Source organism: Zootoca vivipara, chromosome 8 (assembly GCF_963506605.1).
Source record: "Zootoca vivipara chromosome 8, rZooViv1.1, whole genome shotgun sequence".
Classification (NCBI taxonomy): domain Eukaryota; kingdom Metazoa; phylum Chordata; class Lepidosauria; order Squamata; family Lacertidae; genus Zootoca; species Zootoca vivipara.
The window spans coordinates 37057-51679 of NC_083283.1; the positions used below are offsets into that span (position 1 = coordinate 37057).

General features: G+C 43.9%; 1 protein-coding gene across 1 annotated transcript; it reads left to right on the plus strand.

The window, feature by feature from the left end:
* Positions 1-13423: 13423 nt before the first annotated feature.
* On the plus strand, positions 13424-14507 carry CCDC166 (coiled-coil domain containing 166). Its single transcript, XM_035102643.2, has one exon. It carries the CDS (start codon positions 13467-13469, stop codon positions 14505-14507), a length of 1041 nt encoding a protein of 346 aa, XP_034958534.1. The 5' UTR covers positions 13424-13466.
* The last annotated feature ends 116 nt before the right edge of the window (positions 14508-14623 follow it).

Below are 14623 nucleotides of genomic sequence, written 5' to 3' on the forward strand. Positions count from 1 at the left end.
AAGTAGCTGTCTTACTACAAAAGAATTTCAGAAATAGACTGGAAAGAGAAGTTGCTGAATTACAACTTATCACCAAGCTCAAAGCCATGGAGGGACCTGGTTTGAACAGAGATATCGGATTCTTATCTCATTATACATGATAAGCGATCTTCAGCCATCTCAACCCTTGCTTTTTCATGCAAAACCATTTGCAGTCGTTTTCGGTCATCAACAGCTATCAGTCAGTCAATCACCCACTTCCACCACCCTTCTGAGTGATCTCCCCTCCCCATCCCCACCCCTCCCCACCCCTTCTCTACATAAGTGCCTGGGGACTTCTATTTCACTGTATCTGAAGAAGTGTGCATGCACACGAAAGCTCATACCAAAATAAAAACTTAGTTGGTCTTTAAGGTGCTACTGAAGGAATTTTTTTATTTTACTTCGACCCAGACCAACACTGCTACCTACCTGTAACCAACTCTTTAATAGAGTTACACGCCGTGAAGTCCCCACCAGAGGAACTTCCTTTGTCTAGGGTCCCTCCCTGTTACTGTCACCTCAGCACACAGGGCAACAATGTGGCACTCCTGAGCTTTTTCATCCCTTCACCCCTCTTTTGGCTGACTCCAGGACCTGACTTATTACCTTGTAAGTCTTAGTGTCCCTTTCTTCAAGTTTACCACCTTTTGAGCCCACCCGCCTTACTGGATCAAACAGTCGGCGATATTTCTTAGCACAACAAGAACTAGGCTTTATTTTTAATATAACATAACTGTTTCAGTATTTCATTTGTTTACAGTATGCTTTCTTCATTCAGGTGTATAACTGCAGTTCCTACTTGTTCTCTCCTAACCACCACTATCCTGGCCCCACACCCTCTCTCTTCCAGTCACCACTCTCCCCCGCCCTCTCCTCCTGACCAACAGGCTGCTCCCTCCTTTTAAAGAGCGGAATGTCCCGTCTCTCTGCAGCCAACTGCCACTCTAACGGAGTGTTGTTGTTTAGTCGTTTCCGACTCTTCGTGACCCCATGGACCGTAGCACGCCAGGCACTCCTGTCTTGCACTGCCTCCCGCAGTTTGGTCAAACTCATGTTCATAGCTTCGAGAACACTGTCCAACCATCTCGTCCTCTGTCGTCCCCTTCTCCTAGTGCCCTCAATCTTTCCCAACATCAGGGACTTTTCCAATGATTCTTCTCTTCTCATGAGGTGGCCAAAGTATTAGAGCCTCAGCTTCACGATCTGTCCTTCCAGTGAGCACTCAGGGCTGATTTCCTTAAGAATGGATAGGTTTGATCTCCTTGCAGTCCATGGGACTGTCAAGAGTCTCCTCCAGCACCATAATTCAAATAACTGCTGGCTTTTTGTTTCAAGTGAATTACTCAATTGCTCAGAATCACAGGTGTCTCAGAAACTGAGAAAGTTGATGGCCCAAACAGACTTCATAGAATCACAGAGTTGGAAGAGACCACAAGGGCCATCCCTCTTAGAATTTTGAAGTGTCAGGCATAGCTCTAGTGGCTTTAGCCCAAACGTAGCAGAGTTTTCCTACACAGCGCAGAAGCTAGTTGAGGTGGAAATGACTAGTCGGCTAGACACAGAATAACTATTTACAGGATTTATTAAAAGAAAACACCAGCAGAGTTTATGCATACAAAGCAAAGCAAAGCAAAATAAATTCTTACTCTCTCTCTCTCCAACCATATGCAGCACTCCTACTCCTAACACCCACAAGAAACAACTGTGCTAGCATTCCTAGATAACAGAGTTCAGTGCTGGTCATTAACCAATCAGAGAGTTGTTGCCAGGCCAGGCAGACCTTGGCTTTCTGCCAAGAGTAAAATGACACTGCCTTGAGTTAATTGTGTGAAGCAAAAATCTGTAAGTTTCCCATTAGAACCAATTATCAGAAACCGAACAATCCTGTCCAACCTCCTGCCAAGCAGGAAACACCATCAAAGCATTCCTAACAGACGGCTGTCAAGCCTCCGCTTAAAGACCTCCAAAGAAGGAGACTCCACCACACTCCTTGGTAGCAAATTCCACTGCCGAAAAGCTCTTACTGTCAGGAAGTTCTTCCTAATGTTTAGGTGGAATCTTCTTTCTTGTAGTTTGAATCCATTGCTCCGTGTCCGCTTCTCTGGAGCAATGGAAAACAACATTTCTCCCTCCTATATATGACATCCTTTTATATATTTGAACATGGCTATCATATCACCCCTTAACCTTCTCTTCTCCAGGCTAAACATACCCAGCTCCCTGAGCCGTTCCTCATAAGGCATCGTTTTCAGGCCTTTGACCATTTTGGTTGCCCTCTTCTGGACACGTTCCAGCTTGTCAGTATCCTTCTTGAACTGTGGTGCCCAGAACTGGACACAGTACTCCAGGTGAGGTCTGACCAGAGCAGAATACAGTGGTACTATTACTTCCCTAGATAATAATAATAACAATAATAATTTATTATTTATACCCCGCCCATCTGGCCGGGTTCCCCCAGCCACTCTGGGCGGCTTCCAAAAAAACAGAAATTCTAAAATACAGAAATCCATCAAACATTAAAAGCTTCCCTAAACAGGGCTGCCTTGAGATGCCTTCTAAAGGTCTGGTAATTGTTCTCTTTGACCTCTAGTGGGAGGGCGTTCCACAGGGCGGGCGCCAACACTGAGAAGGCCCTCTGCCTGGTTCCCTGTAACTTGGCTTCTCGTAATGAGGGAACCGCCAGAAGGCCCTCGGAGCTGGACCTCAGTGTCCGGGCAGAACGATGGGGGTGGAGACGCTCCTTCAGGTATACCGGACCGAGGCCGTTTAGGGCTTTAAAGGTCAACACCAACACTTTAAATTGTGCTCGGAAACGTACTGGGAGCCAATGTAGGTCTTTTAGGACCGGTGTTATGTGATCTCTTTTTTTTTTCATATAATTTTTTATTAATTTTATATACAATAACAAATCACCTAAAAAGGAAGAGAGAGCAATACCATACCCAAAAAGAAAAGTAATCCACAGGTATCCCTTTACAGCTTACATACCTCAAATAAAGTTATCATTTTATACAAATCGTCAACCTGGGTTTATATCTCAAATTGCAATATTTTCCTTCCTGATCCACATTTCCTTCTTCACCTCGTCTTCCCCCATTTGACCTCCCCCTCTCTCTCTTATGGTTTTATTTCCATCCGATTATTTTCGTCCCTATATGTTTTACCAGATACCCTTATCCATTTTATTCTTGGCTGTATATTTACGTCCTGGTTACATACCCTCTTGTTGCATTTTGTAATGGCCATTTACCGATTTTTCCTTCTTTTTTTTTCCCCATTTTGTTTTCTCCTTGGTCTTACTTTTACTAAATCTTACAGTAGTCTTTCCTATAAATTATAAATTTTTCCCATTCTTTTTGAAACTTTTGTTGTTTTTGGTCTCCAATTCTCCCCGTTAACCTCGCTAGCTCTGAGTATTCTATCAACTTCTCTCTCCAGTCTTCTATTGTTGGCACCTCCATTGTTCTCCATTTTTGCGCTAGAATAACCCTTGCGGCCGTGGTGGCGTACATGAAAAGTTTGTGATCTCCTTTCTTTATGCTTCTGCTTAAAATTCCTAGTAGCATTTCTTCAGGTCTTTTTGGGAACGTGTATCTTAACAATCTTTTTAGTTCATTGTATATTTGTTCCCAATAGATTTTTACCTTTTCACAGAGCCACCACATGTGGTAATAGTCTCCTTCTTTGATGTTACACTTCCAACATTTTTTATTACTAGACTTATTATTTTTTGCAAGTTTGACCGGCGTAAGATGCCATCTAAACATCATTTTCATGATGTTTTCTTTTAAAAGAGTGCAAGCTGTAAATTTGATTTGGTACTTCCATAGGTTTTGCCACTGATCAATACTGATATTATGACCTAGATCTAATGCCCATTTAATCATGCACTCTTTAGTAGCTTCATCTTTCGTATTCCAGTCTAGAAGGAGGTCATACATCTTGGTTAACAATATTTTCCAGTATTTCTAGTTGAAATTTAGATTTTTTACTCTCGAAACCGTGGTTTTTATTGTCTTTTTTGAACAAATCATATATCTGGTGATATTGTAGCCAACCTATACCCCTTTCTTTCAATTGTTCATAGGATAAGATTTTCCATCCCTCTTCAGTTTCTATAAGGAGATCTTCATAACAAAGCCAGTTTGTTTCCATGTTCGTTTTTTTGATTGTTAAAATTTCTGTTGGCGACAGCCACCTTGGGGTTCTCCTTTCTATTAGGCTTTTAATTCTGCTCCAAACTTCATACAGTGGCCTCCTAAACACATGTGATAGGAAGCCTCTGTGCGATTTTACTTTTTCATGCCAAAGGTAGCTGTGCCATGTGAACCTGTTGTTGAAACCTTCAAGGTCCAAAAGATCGGGATCACTTAAAGTTGCCCATTCTTTTAGCCATACCATGCATGAAGCCTCATAGTAAATCTTAAGGTCTGGCAATGAGAACCCCCCCCTCTCTTTTCTATCTGTTAAGATCTTATACCTTATTCGTGGGGGTTTCCCCTGCCATATGTACCTAGAGATTTCCTTCCTCCATTCCTCAAATATGCTGACACCTTTTACTACCGGAATCATTTGAAATAAAAATAAAAGCCTTGGTAATATATTCATTTTCACTGTGGCGATCCTACCCCACAGTGACAGGTATAGTTTTTTCCATGTTTCTAGGTCTTTTTTGATATCGCTCCAAGTTTTTATATAGTTGTCGTTAAACAGATTTATATTTCTTTCCGATAACCATATTCCTAGGTATTTTACTTTTTTCACTATTTCAATACCATAATTCCTTTGCAGATCTTCTCTTTCCTTCTTCATCAGATTTTTAACTATTATTTTGGTTTTATTTTTATTTAGTCTAAATCCTGCTACTGCTCCAAATGCGCCCATTTCCTTCATTAATTCTGCTAGACCAACGTCGGGATCTTCCAGGATTATCACCAGGTCGTCGGCGAAGGCCTTCTGCTTGTATTCTCTCTTTCCAATCTTTATCCCACTTATCCCCTTGTTCTCTCTTATTTTGTCCAACAATACTTCTAAAACTAAGATAAATAACAAAGGGGATAAGGGGCACCCTTGCCTTGTTCCTTTCCTGATATTTATCTCCTCTGATAATGTATTATTTATTATCAGTTTGGCCCTCTGCTTGGTGTATATTGCTTCAATGCTTTGTCTAAATTCCCTTCCCATGTCTCTTTTTTCTAATATCTTTTTCATAAACTCCCAGGATATATTGTCAAACGCCTTTTCGGCGTCGACAAATATCAAAGCTGCCTTTTTATCAATTCTTAACTCCAGGTATTCAATAATATCTACCACTGTTCTCACATTGTTTTTCATTTGGCGGCCTGGTAAAAATCCTGTCTGGTCTTTGTGTATAATTTCGGATAGCACTTTTTTAAGTCTAGTTCCCAGGATATCGGCAGTTTGTAATCTGAATTCAGAAGAGAAATCGGCCTATAGTTTCTGACATCCATCAATTCTGAATTTTCTTTCGGAATTAGGGTAATATAGGCCTCTTCCCAGGAATTTGGAATCTTTCCTTTTAACATAATTTCATTCATTAATTTAGTTAAGATAGGCGTCACCTCATCTTTCAATTCTTTGTAATACTTGGCCGTCAGCCCATCTGTGCCTGGCGCCTTTCCTATTTTCATTTTTTTTTATTCCCTCCTGTACTTCTTCTTCTGTTATATGGGCATTTAATAAGTTAGTTTGCTCTTCTGTTATTCTCCTTAATCTGCAATTTTCTAAATAGCTGTCTATTTCCTCTCCTTTTTCCTTCCCCTTCTGGTATAATTCCTTATAAAATTTTTGGAATGCATTCCTTATACTTTTAGGGTTTCCTGTCACCTTACCATCTTTTTGTATTTGACTAATATAGTTTTGTCTTTGTCTTTTTTTCAGTTGCCAGGCTAGAAGTTTACCACACTTATTTGCATGTTCAAAATTCTTTTGTTTAATCCATTTTAATTTCCATTCCACTTCTTGACTAAGCAGAGTGGAAAATTGAGCCCGCAACATCTTTATTTTTTGTTTTATATCTTTATTCCCTGGGTTCAAACTCAGTTGTCTTTCATTTTCTAGCAAATCTTTTGTTATTTGATCTTTCTTCTTTTCTCTTTCCCTTTTTTTTATACTATTTTGTTTTATTAGGAAACCCCTCATAAATGCTTTCCCTGCATCCCAGACCCAGTTAAGTTCTGATCCCTCTTTTAGATTAAATTTAAGGTATTCCTTGAATGCTTCCCGGGCTTTATCAACAATTCTTTGGTCCTGAAACAGGCCTTCATTCATTTTCCACCGAAAGGGGGAAGGTTGCTCATCTGACATTTCTAGATATACTGGATTATGATCTGAAAGTGTCCTGGGTGGAATATCTAATTTCAAAATTTTAGTGCTTAGTTCTCTCGATAGCCAAATGTAATCTATTCTTCCCGCACTTTGATTAGGTTCGGAAAAGAACGTGTATTGTTTAGATGTGGGATTTTTATGTCTCCAGCCATCGATCAGGTCCAGCCTTTCCACCATTTTAAAAAAAGAACTTGGTAATTTACCATCCTTACTGACTTTTTTCCTTTTCGTTCTATCTAGTAGTGGGTCCACCACCCCATTAAAATCTCCCATTAGGAGCATTTTTTCCTCTATATACTCTAATAACCTTTTCTCTAATTTTTTATAAAATATTGCTTTCCTCTGATTTGGAGCATATATTCCCACTACCAGCATCTTTTCCCCCTGTACCATGATTCGGGCTGCTATTACTCTCCCCTCTTCATCCTTAAAAGCCAATTCCGGTTTAAATTTTTCTTTAATATATAATACCACACCTCTCTTTTTCTTTTCGCTTAAAGATGTAAATTCCCTTCCTAATTTTTTATTCACCAGGACCCTTTCGTGTTTTTTTGAAATGTGTGTCTCCTGTAAACATATTAAATCTAATTTTTCTTTCGTCAGGACATATTCAAATTTGTTTCTTTTACTTTTATTATTTAGTCCATTCACGTTCCAAGATTTAATTTTCAATACCATGGTTTATTCCTTTAAATAGATTTTTATTAAGTTTATGAAAATACCAATTTTGGTCCTTTATGACTGTTCCTCTTTATCAATATCTATGTCTGAGTTTCTTTCTTCTTCATCAATGCTTTTCTCTTCTCTTTCCCCTAACATGTCTTCTTCATTATCATTTTCCTCCCCTCCTATTGCCCCTTCTTCACTACTTTTCTCCATTCCTAAGGCCTGTCCATACTTTCTTCTAAACTTTCCTATATCGTTCTGGTTTTTGACCGTAGTTCTTATGCCTTTATAATAGAAGGTGAGTCCAACCGGGTTTTCCCATCTAAAACCAATATCATTTCTCCTTAATACTTCAATGAACTCTCGAAATTTTTCTCTTTTGCGTAACAGTCTAGTAGGCACTTCTTTAAATATGATTATTTCCCTCCCATCGATTGCCAGTTTACTTATAAAGCTTTGTCTAAGGATTTCATTCCTTAGAAACATCGAATTAAATATTACCAAGCAGTCCCCCGGGAGTTTTCTCGCCTTTGCCTTCACTGACTTGACTTTGATTCTAAATGCATTTAGAATTGCCCCTTCTATCTCCTCTTTGGTACGTCCCAACCAGTTCGCTATTCCATTTGAAAGTTTTTCCTTTATATTCTCATCTTGCTCCTCAGGAAGGCCTCTAAATTTCAAATTTTGCTGCCTCTGTCTAAGTTCCATAAGAGCCATATTATCTAACATTTCTTCTTTTTCCTTCTTTAGTTTAGCTATCTCCTCCCTTAAACCCTCAGTTTCTTTCTTTATCTCTTTCACCTCTTTCTGCACTCTTTTAGTGTTTTCCTCCAAGCCTTTGGTTTTCCCTGCTACCTCTTTAATTTCTTGAGTCAATTCTCCCACCACCTTCTCAAATTTTAGATCTATTGAAGCCTGTATATCACCCAAATTTTTTTCGATATTCTGTTCACTTTGCTTAATTTCTTTTTTGATATCATTTAAGAGTCCCTCCCAGTCTTTACCTTCTTTACCTTCCTCCTGCCTGGAGGGGCGTCTATCAGATGGCGTTGCCATTGATTTTGCTCCTCTTTTCTCCCCCATTTTACCAACAATCCACCCCTCCCCTAACACTCCACTAGTTTTAACCTTTCCTTTCCCCCGAGGTCCCTTATTTGTTTAAATTTCCCCCCCGTGGGAGGGAATAGAGAAGATACAAAAAAAAAAGACACAACCCCCCCAAAAGAGGAGAAAGGAAACTCCCTACCCTCCCACCTTCCCCAAAGTCTCAGTGGGACGTTGTTACTGTTTTATTTACAGAGTTGGTATCTTTCTTCTTCTTTCTTCTTCTCCTTCTTCTTCCATTGTAACAATAGAGGTTCACTGCTGGGAGGTTCTTTACAGTCTATTAAAGTTCAATAGTCGTAGTAAAGCTCAATAGTTCCGTATTAGTTCTGTCCTTCTGGGATGATATTGACTCAGAAGCACTTATCTCAGAGGTTCACACCCCAATTAAGGGTAGAGAGTCCACTTAGCCTCCAATAATCCTGGGGTAGGGTAATCCTCATGTAACACAAAAGATAGCAAATTTATGTCTCACAGTACTTAGAGAGAGAACAACTTTGTGTCGCTGGGTATCTCCTTCAATAATACACTGGAGAAAAGAGAGGGTACGGCACGAAGTCACTGCACTGGAGACTCACACATCCGAGAAATTAGCGTGCTGTGGTTCCACCGTGCCCCAACAAAAAAGGTATCAGATATATTCCATTATAAGATAGACCATATATAATTTCCTTCCCCATATATCTCAAGTCAATCTAGCTAATAAGCTAGTTTGCGCAAACGGGGAGAATTCTCCTAAAATAAGCTCTTCTCCGTCTAGGCGAATCCAAGAACGCAAACCAAAGAGCAGTTTTACCTTTCCTCTCCCTTCTCGGGAGGGGGGGGAGGCGGGTCTTTAGATCTCTACCACAAAAGCAAAACGCCGTCCATTTAACCCCCTCAACCGATAGAATGTTTCTTCTTGCTGTGGTTAGATGTAGTCGGCGTTTTCCTGCAACCTTGTAACGGGCGCCATATTTAACTCCAAGCTGAGAGAGAGGTTCCGATAAGTCTTCCTATGCCTTCTAGCGCTCAGCAAACATCCCGGCTTGTAAATCTGCTTACCGAGATATCTGCCAAGACTGCTTTTATAAGTCTCGGAGATAAGCTGCTTGCCACGGGAGCCTGAGGCTGCGTGGGGCGTGGTAGGCGATGTACTCCCTCGCACCCGCCACTCAATCCCCCCCCGAGGCCACTAATTCAGGCCCCGAAAGGGAGGAGAGCGGCTTTGGGCGCCGCTGAGTACCTGCGACTTCAAGGTAAGTCCCCCTTGAATCTCGGGTCCGTTAGCCTTACAGAAACCCGGTAAATTCCACGCCTCAACCGGAGCGACCACAGAGCGGTTGCTGCGCGCTCCCTTCTGTGTCCGCAGCTCACCGGAAGTCGGTGTTATGTGATCTTGGCGGCCGCTCCCAGTCACCAGTCTAGCTGCCGCATTCTGGATTAGTTGTAGTTTCCGGGTCACCTTCAAAGGTAGCCCCACGTAGAGCGCATTGCAGTAGTCCAAGCGAGAGATAACTAGAGCATGCACCACTCTGGAGAGACAGTCAGTGGGCAGGTAGGGACTCAGCCTGCGTACCAGATGGAGCTGATAAACAGCTGCCCTGGACACGGAGTTGACCTGTGCCTCCATGGACAGCTGTGAGTCTAAAATGACTCCCAGGCTGCGCACCTGGTCTTTCAGGGGCACAGTTACCCCATTCAGGACCAGGGAGTCCTCCACACCCGCCCGCCTCCTGTCCCCCACAAACAGTACTTCTGTCTTGTCAGGATTCAATCTCAATCTGTTAGCCGCCATCCATCCTCCAACCGCCTCCAAGCACTCACACAGGACCTTCACCGCCTTCACTGGTTCTGATTTAAAAGAGAGGTAGAGCTGGGTATCATCAGCATACTGATGGACACCCAGCCCAAACCCCCTGATGATCTCTCCCAGCGGCTGCATATAGATGTTAAAAAGCATGGGGGAGAGGACAGAACCCTGAGGCACCCCACAAGTGAGCGCCCAGGGGTCTGAACACTCATCCCCCACCACCACTTTCTGAACACGGCCCAGGAGGAAGGAGCGGAACCACTGCATGACAGTGCCCCCAGCTCCCAAGCCCTCTAGACGGTGCAGAAGGATGTTATGGTCGATGGTGTCAAAAGCCGCTGAGAGATCCAGCAGAACAAGGAAACAGCTCTTACCTTTGTCCCTAGCCCGCCGGAGATCATCGACCAGTGCGACCAAGGCAGTTTCAGTCCCATGATGAGGCCTGAATCCTGACTGGAAGGGATCCAAATGGTCCGCTTCTTCCAGGCGTGCCTGGAGTTGTTCCGCAACCACTCGCTCAATCACCTTGCCCAAGAATGGAAGATTTGAGACTGGGCGATAGTTGGCCATATTGGCCGGATCTAAAGATGGTTTTTTAAGAAGCGGTTTAATAACCGCCTCTTTCAGCGGGTCTGGGAAGGCTCCCTCATGGAGAGAAGCATTTACCAACCCGCGAAGCCCAGCCCTTCCTGGCTAGCTTTTATAAGCCAGGATGGGCAAGGATCAAGGAGACAGGTGGTTGGTTTCATTCGTCTAAGCAGCCTGTCCACATCCTCGGAGGTAACAGATTGAAATTGATCCCACAAAACTTGACTAGACAGGACTCTAGCACTCCCCCGCCCTGGCCCTGCTCCCACGGTGGAGTCTACCTCTTCCCGAATCTGAGCGACTTTATCTGCAAAAAACTTTGCAAAATCATTGCAGGAGATCATGTGGCCCGTACTGGGCCCGGATGGAGCAGGTGGTTCCGCTAAATTGCGAACCACCTGGAAGAGTCTCCTGCTGCTGTTTTCTGCAGATGCGATGGAGACGGTGAAGAAGGTCCTCTTCGCCGTCGCCATTGCCACTTGGTAGGCTCGAACTTGAGCTCTAGCCCGTGTCCGGTCTGATTCAAAATGAGTTTTCCGCCACCGACGCTCTAGCCGTCTCAACGACTGTTTCATTGCCCTCAGCGCCGGGGAAAACCACGGGGCTGTCCGGGCTCCATGCAATCTGAGAGGGCGCTTCGGAGCCAGACAGTCAATAGCGCTGGTTAACTCCGCATTCCAGCGGGCCACCAGGGAATCAGCTGAAAGGCCATCGACATGGGATAAAACATCCCCTACCACTCTTTGGAAGCCAATTGGATCCATTAAGTAGCGGGGGCGGACCATCCGAATCGGTCCCACCTCCCTGCAGAGGGGAAGGGTTGCGGAGAAGTCCAGTTGCACCAGAAAGTGATCTGACCATGGCACTTCTTTTGTTTCGCTTTTACTTAATGTCAGATCACCAACATCCATAGAGGTAAACACCAAGTCCAAGGCATGTCCGCGGCTATGAGTTGGGCCAGACTTATTCAGGGACAGCCCCATGGTGGCCATGCTTTCCACGAAGTCCCGAGCGGCTCCTTGTAAGGTCGTGTCGGCATGGATGTTAAAATCCCCTAAGACAACCAAGCTAGGTGTCTCCAGGAGCACATCCGACACGACCTGAAGCAGCTCGGGCAGGGAATCCTTGGTGCAGCGGGGAGGTCGGTACACCAAAAGGAATCCTGTACTGCCTCTATTGCCCAACTTCCAGAACATGCACTCAGAGAACTGGGTCTTCCCAATAGGACGCCTGGTGCAAACTAATGACTTCCTAAAAATCACTGCAACCCCCCCTCCCCGCCCAGATGGCCTGGGTTGCTGTGCATAAGAGAAACCTGGTGGGCAAGCAGCGCCAAGAACGGGCCCATCGGCTTCCTCCAACCAGGTCTCTGTCACACATGCCAGGTCAAATCCTCCATCCACAATCAGGTCGTGAATGGCGGTGGTCTTATTCATCATCGACCTGGCATTGCACAGCAGCACCTTCAGGTCATGTGGGTATCCCTTGCCTATTCCAATATCCGTCCGGTCAGGACCAGACCTGGAGGCAGGGATAGTCCTCAGACACGACTAATTGATGCAGCCCAGAATTGCATTGGCTTTTTTAGCTGCTGCATCACACTGTTGACTCATGTCAAGTTTGTGGTCTACCAAGACTACTAGATCCTTTTCACATGTACTGCTCTCAAGCCAGGTGTCACCCATCCTGTATTTGTACCTTTCGTTTGTTTTTTTTGCCCAAGTGTAGTACTTTACATTTCTCCTTGTTAAAATTCATCTTGTTTGCTTTGGCCCAGTTGTCTAATCTGTTAAGGTCATTTTGAAGTGTGATTCTGTCCTCTGGGGTGTTAGCCACCCCTCCCAATTTGGTGTCATCTGAAGAAGAGCCATTGATGAGCACCCTTTGGGTTCGGTCAGTAAGCCAGTTACAAATCCACTGAATGGTAGCATTGTCTAGCCCACATTTTACCAGCTTCTTTACAAGAGTTCATTCTGTGCTTTAACTTTTCTGACTTTGTCTCTACACGTATACACATCCCTGACATATAACGCCACTCCTCCTCCTTTCCTGTTTGGTCTACTTCTACTACTGGATGGCCCTTGTGGTCTCTTCCAACTCTATGATTCTATGATTCTACCTGCTTCCATCCAGTTTTTCCACATTACCATATTTTTATCAGTTTTTAATATAGGGTTTCCCCACAATGTGAGTTTGGCATGCAAGTATGGATCAAATTTATTTTTATCTCCTTTATTGGCATTAAAAAGTGCCAGATTAACCTGGTGGTGCAGTTCAGCTTTTGATATTGCTTTCACTGTGGAGCAAAGGAACCAATTTCTAGGGGCCAAGGTCCCTTCAGTTCACTGTAAGATATTATAGGGAGCTGAATCCCCCCAAAGTTGATTGACATTGCCATTCAAATGCAGGGTTGCTATTATGTTATATATTTTGTGTTTTTATGTTGTAAACCACCCTGTGATCTTGGAATGAAGGGTGGTATATAATTTTAATTAATAATAAGAAAAAATAAGAAAAGTCTAAAGGGATGTATGTTGGGGGGAATCTTAATTTCACCCATAGGCTAATGGGGTCTGAACTGGCAGTAGTGAACCAAGAACAAGACCATGGGGGTCACAGCAGGTAGTTCCATGTATTTGTCTTTCCCTAGTGTGCATCCATGCTAGGGATCATTAGGAAAGGAATTGGAAGTAAAACTGCCAACATCATATTGCCATTATACAAATCTATGGTGCAACCATACTTTGACTACTGGTCACTCCCCTCGGAAATGATATTTTAGAGTTGGAAAAGGGAAAGCAATGTGATCAAGGGAACGGAACAACTCCCCTATGAGGCAAGATTAGTTTGGGGGGCTTTTTAGTTTAGTAAGAACTATTTGACATTTATAATAACAATAACAATAATCACATTTGGCAGTGTCTAGAACCCTCCCACTTAGCCCAAGATGCCACCAAAGAAGAAAAACACCAAACCAAAGAAGAAAGCCAAGAAGAAAGCAGCCAAGGATGCAGCCAAGGGGCAAACAAGTTCCTTGCCATACGTCAGCGAGAGGGAGATATACCTGCAGAAGGAATTTGAAACCTTGACAGAGCACATCAAAACATACACTCAGCGTGTGAGGAATTTTCAGTGGGAAAACGAGTTCCTGGACAAGGAAGCCCAAAAGATCAAAGATATCAACAAAGTCTACATCTCCTACATAAACAGACGCACCCTCCGCAACCAGAACGCCATCATTTCTCTGAATGACCAGAATCTCTCAGAATTAATCCAGATCCGGAAGGAGAGGGCAAAGCTGACCACTGAGTACCAGGAAAAGGAGAGAGAGGTGAGGCACCAGCTGATTGAGATGGAGACAAAGATCTCCCTCGTGAACAGGGAAATTGAAGCCCTGCAGCCTTACCAGGAGCTACAGCAGCAGCAGCTGGCGCGGATCCGGGACCTGGAGAAGGAGCTGCTGGTCATGAAAGTGCTGCACGCAGAGCAAATGCACAAGCTCAAGAGTGAGTATGTACAGCAGGTGACAGACTATGAGATGCAAGCTCAGCTGAAGATCCAGGCTCTGGCTAGGCTGGCTGAAAAGGAAGCAGTACGCAGCCTCATCCGGCACACGAAGCAGGTGAAAGCGGACAACTGGCGCCTGCGTCATGAGCTGGTGGATCTCATCAGAGAGGCCAAAGTGCTGAAATCCATTGTGTTTCACCTGAAAGCGCAGCAGCAGCTGCTCCTGCGAGAGCACCAGTACAGGCAAGACCTTGCACGCTTGCGCAGATGGCTTAGGCATCGAGGGGCTCGGCTGGTCATCCCCAGTGGCACCAGCTTCAGATGTACCACACCGATTAGGAGCAGAGTCATTGCCACGCAGGAAAGCAGCTCCAGGTTTCTCACAGCTGGGGAACAGGTCCCAAGGTTGCAGCCAGATGCCCAAGAGAGCTCGTCATCACTTAGGATTCCCAGTGCCTCACTCCCTACAAAGTACCAATGAACTGGAGCTAGAGATGACAGCTTCCTGTTTCTCCTACTTTCACTACCGAGGTATATGGATAATGTAACATGCCCCTTAAACATGTCCCAGGGTCCATCCTGTGCTGCAGGCAGTCC

Excerpts from the sequence above, each read along its gene's own strand:
- CCDC166 (XM_035102643.2), top strand. The coding sequence starts at position 13,467 with ATGCCACCAAAGAAGAAAAACACCAAACCAAAGAAGAAAGCCAAGAAG.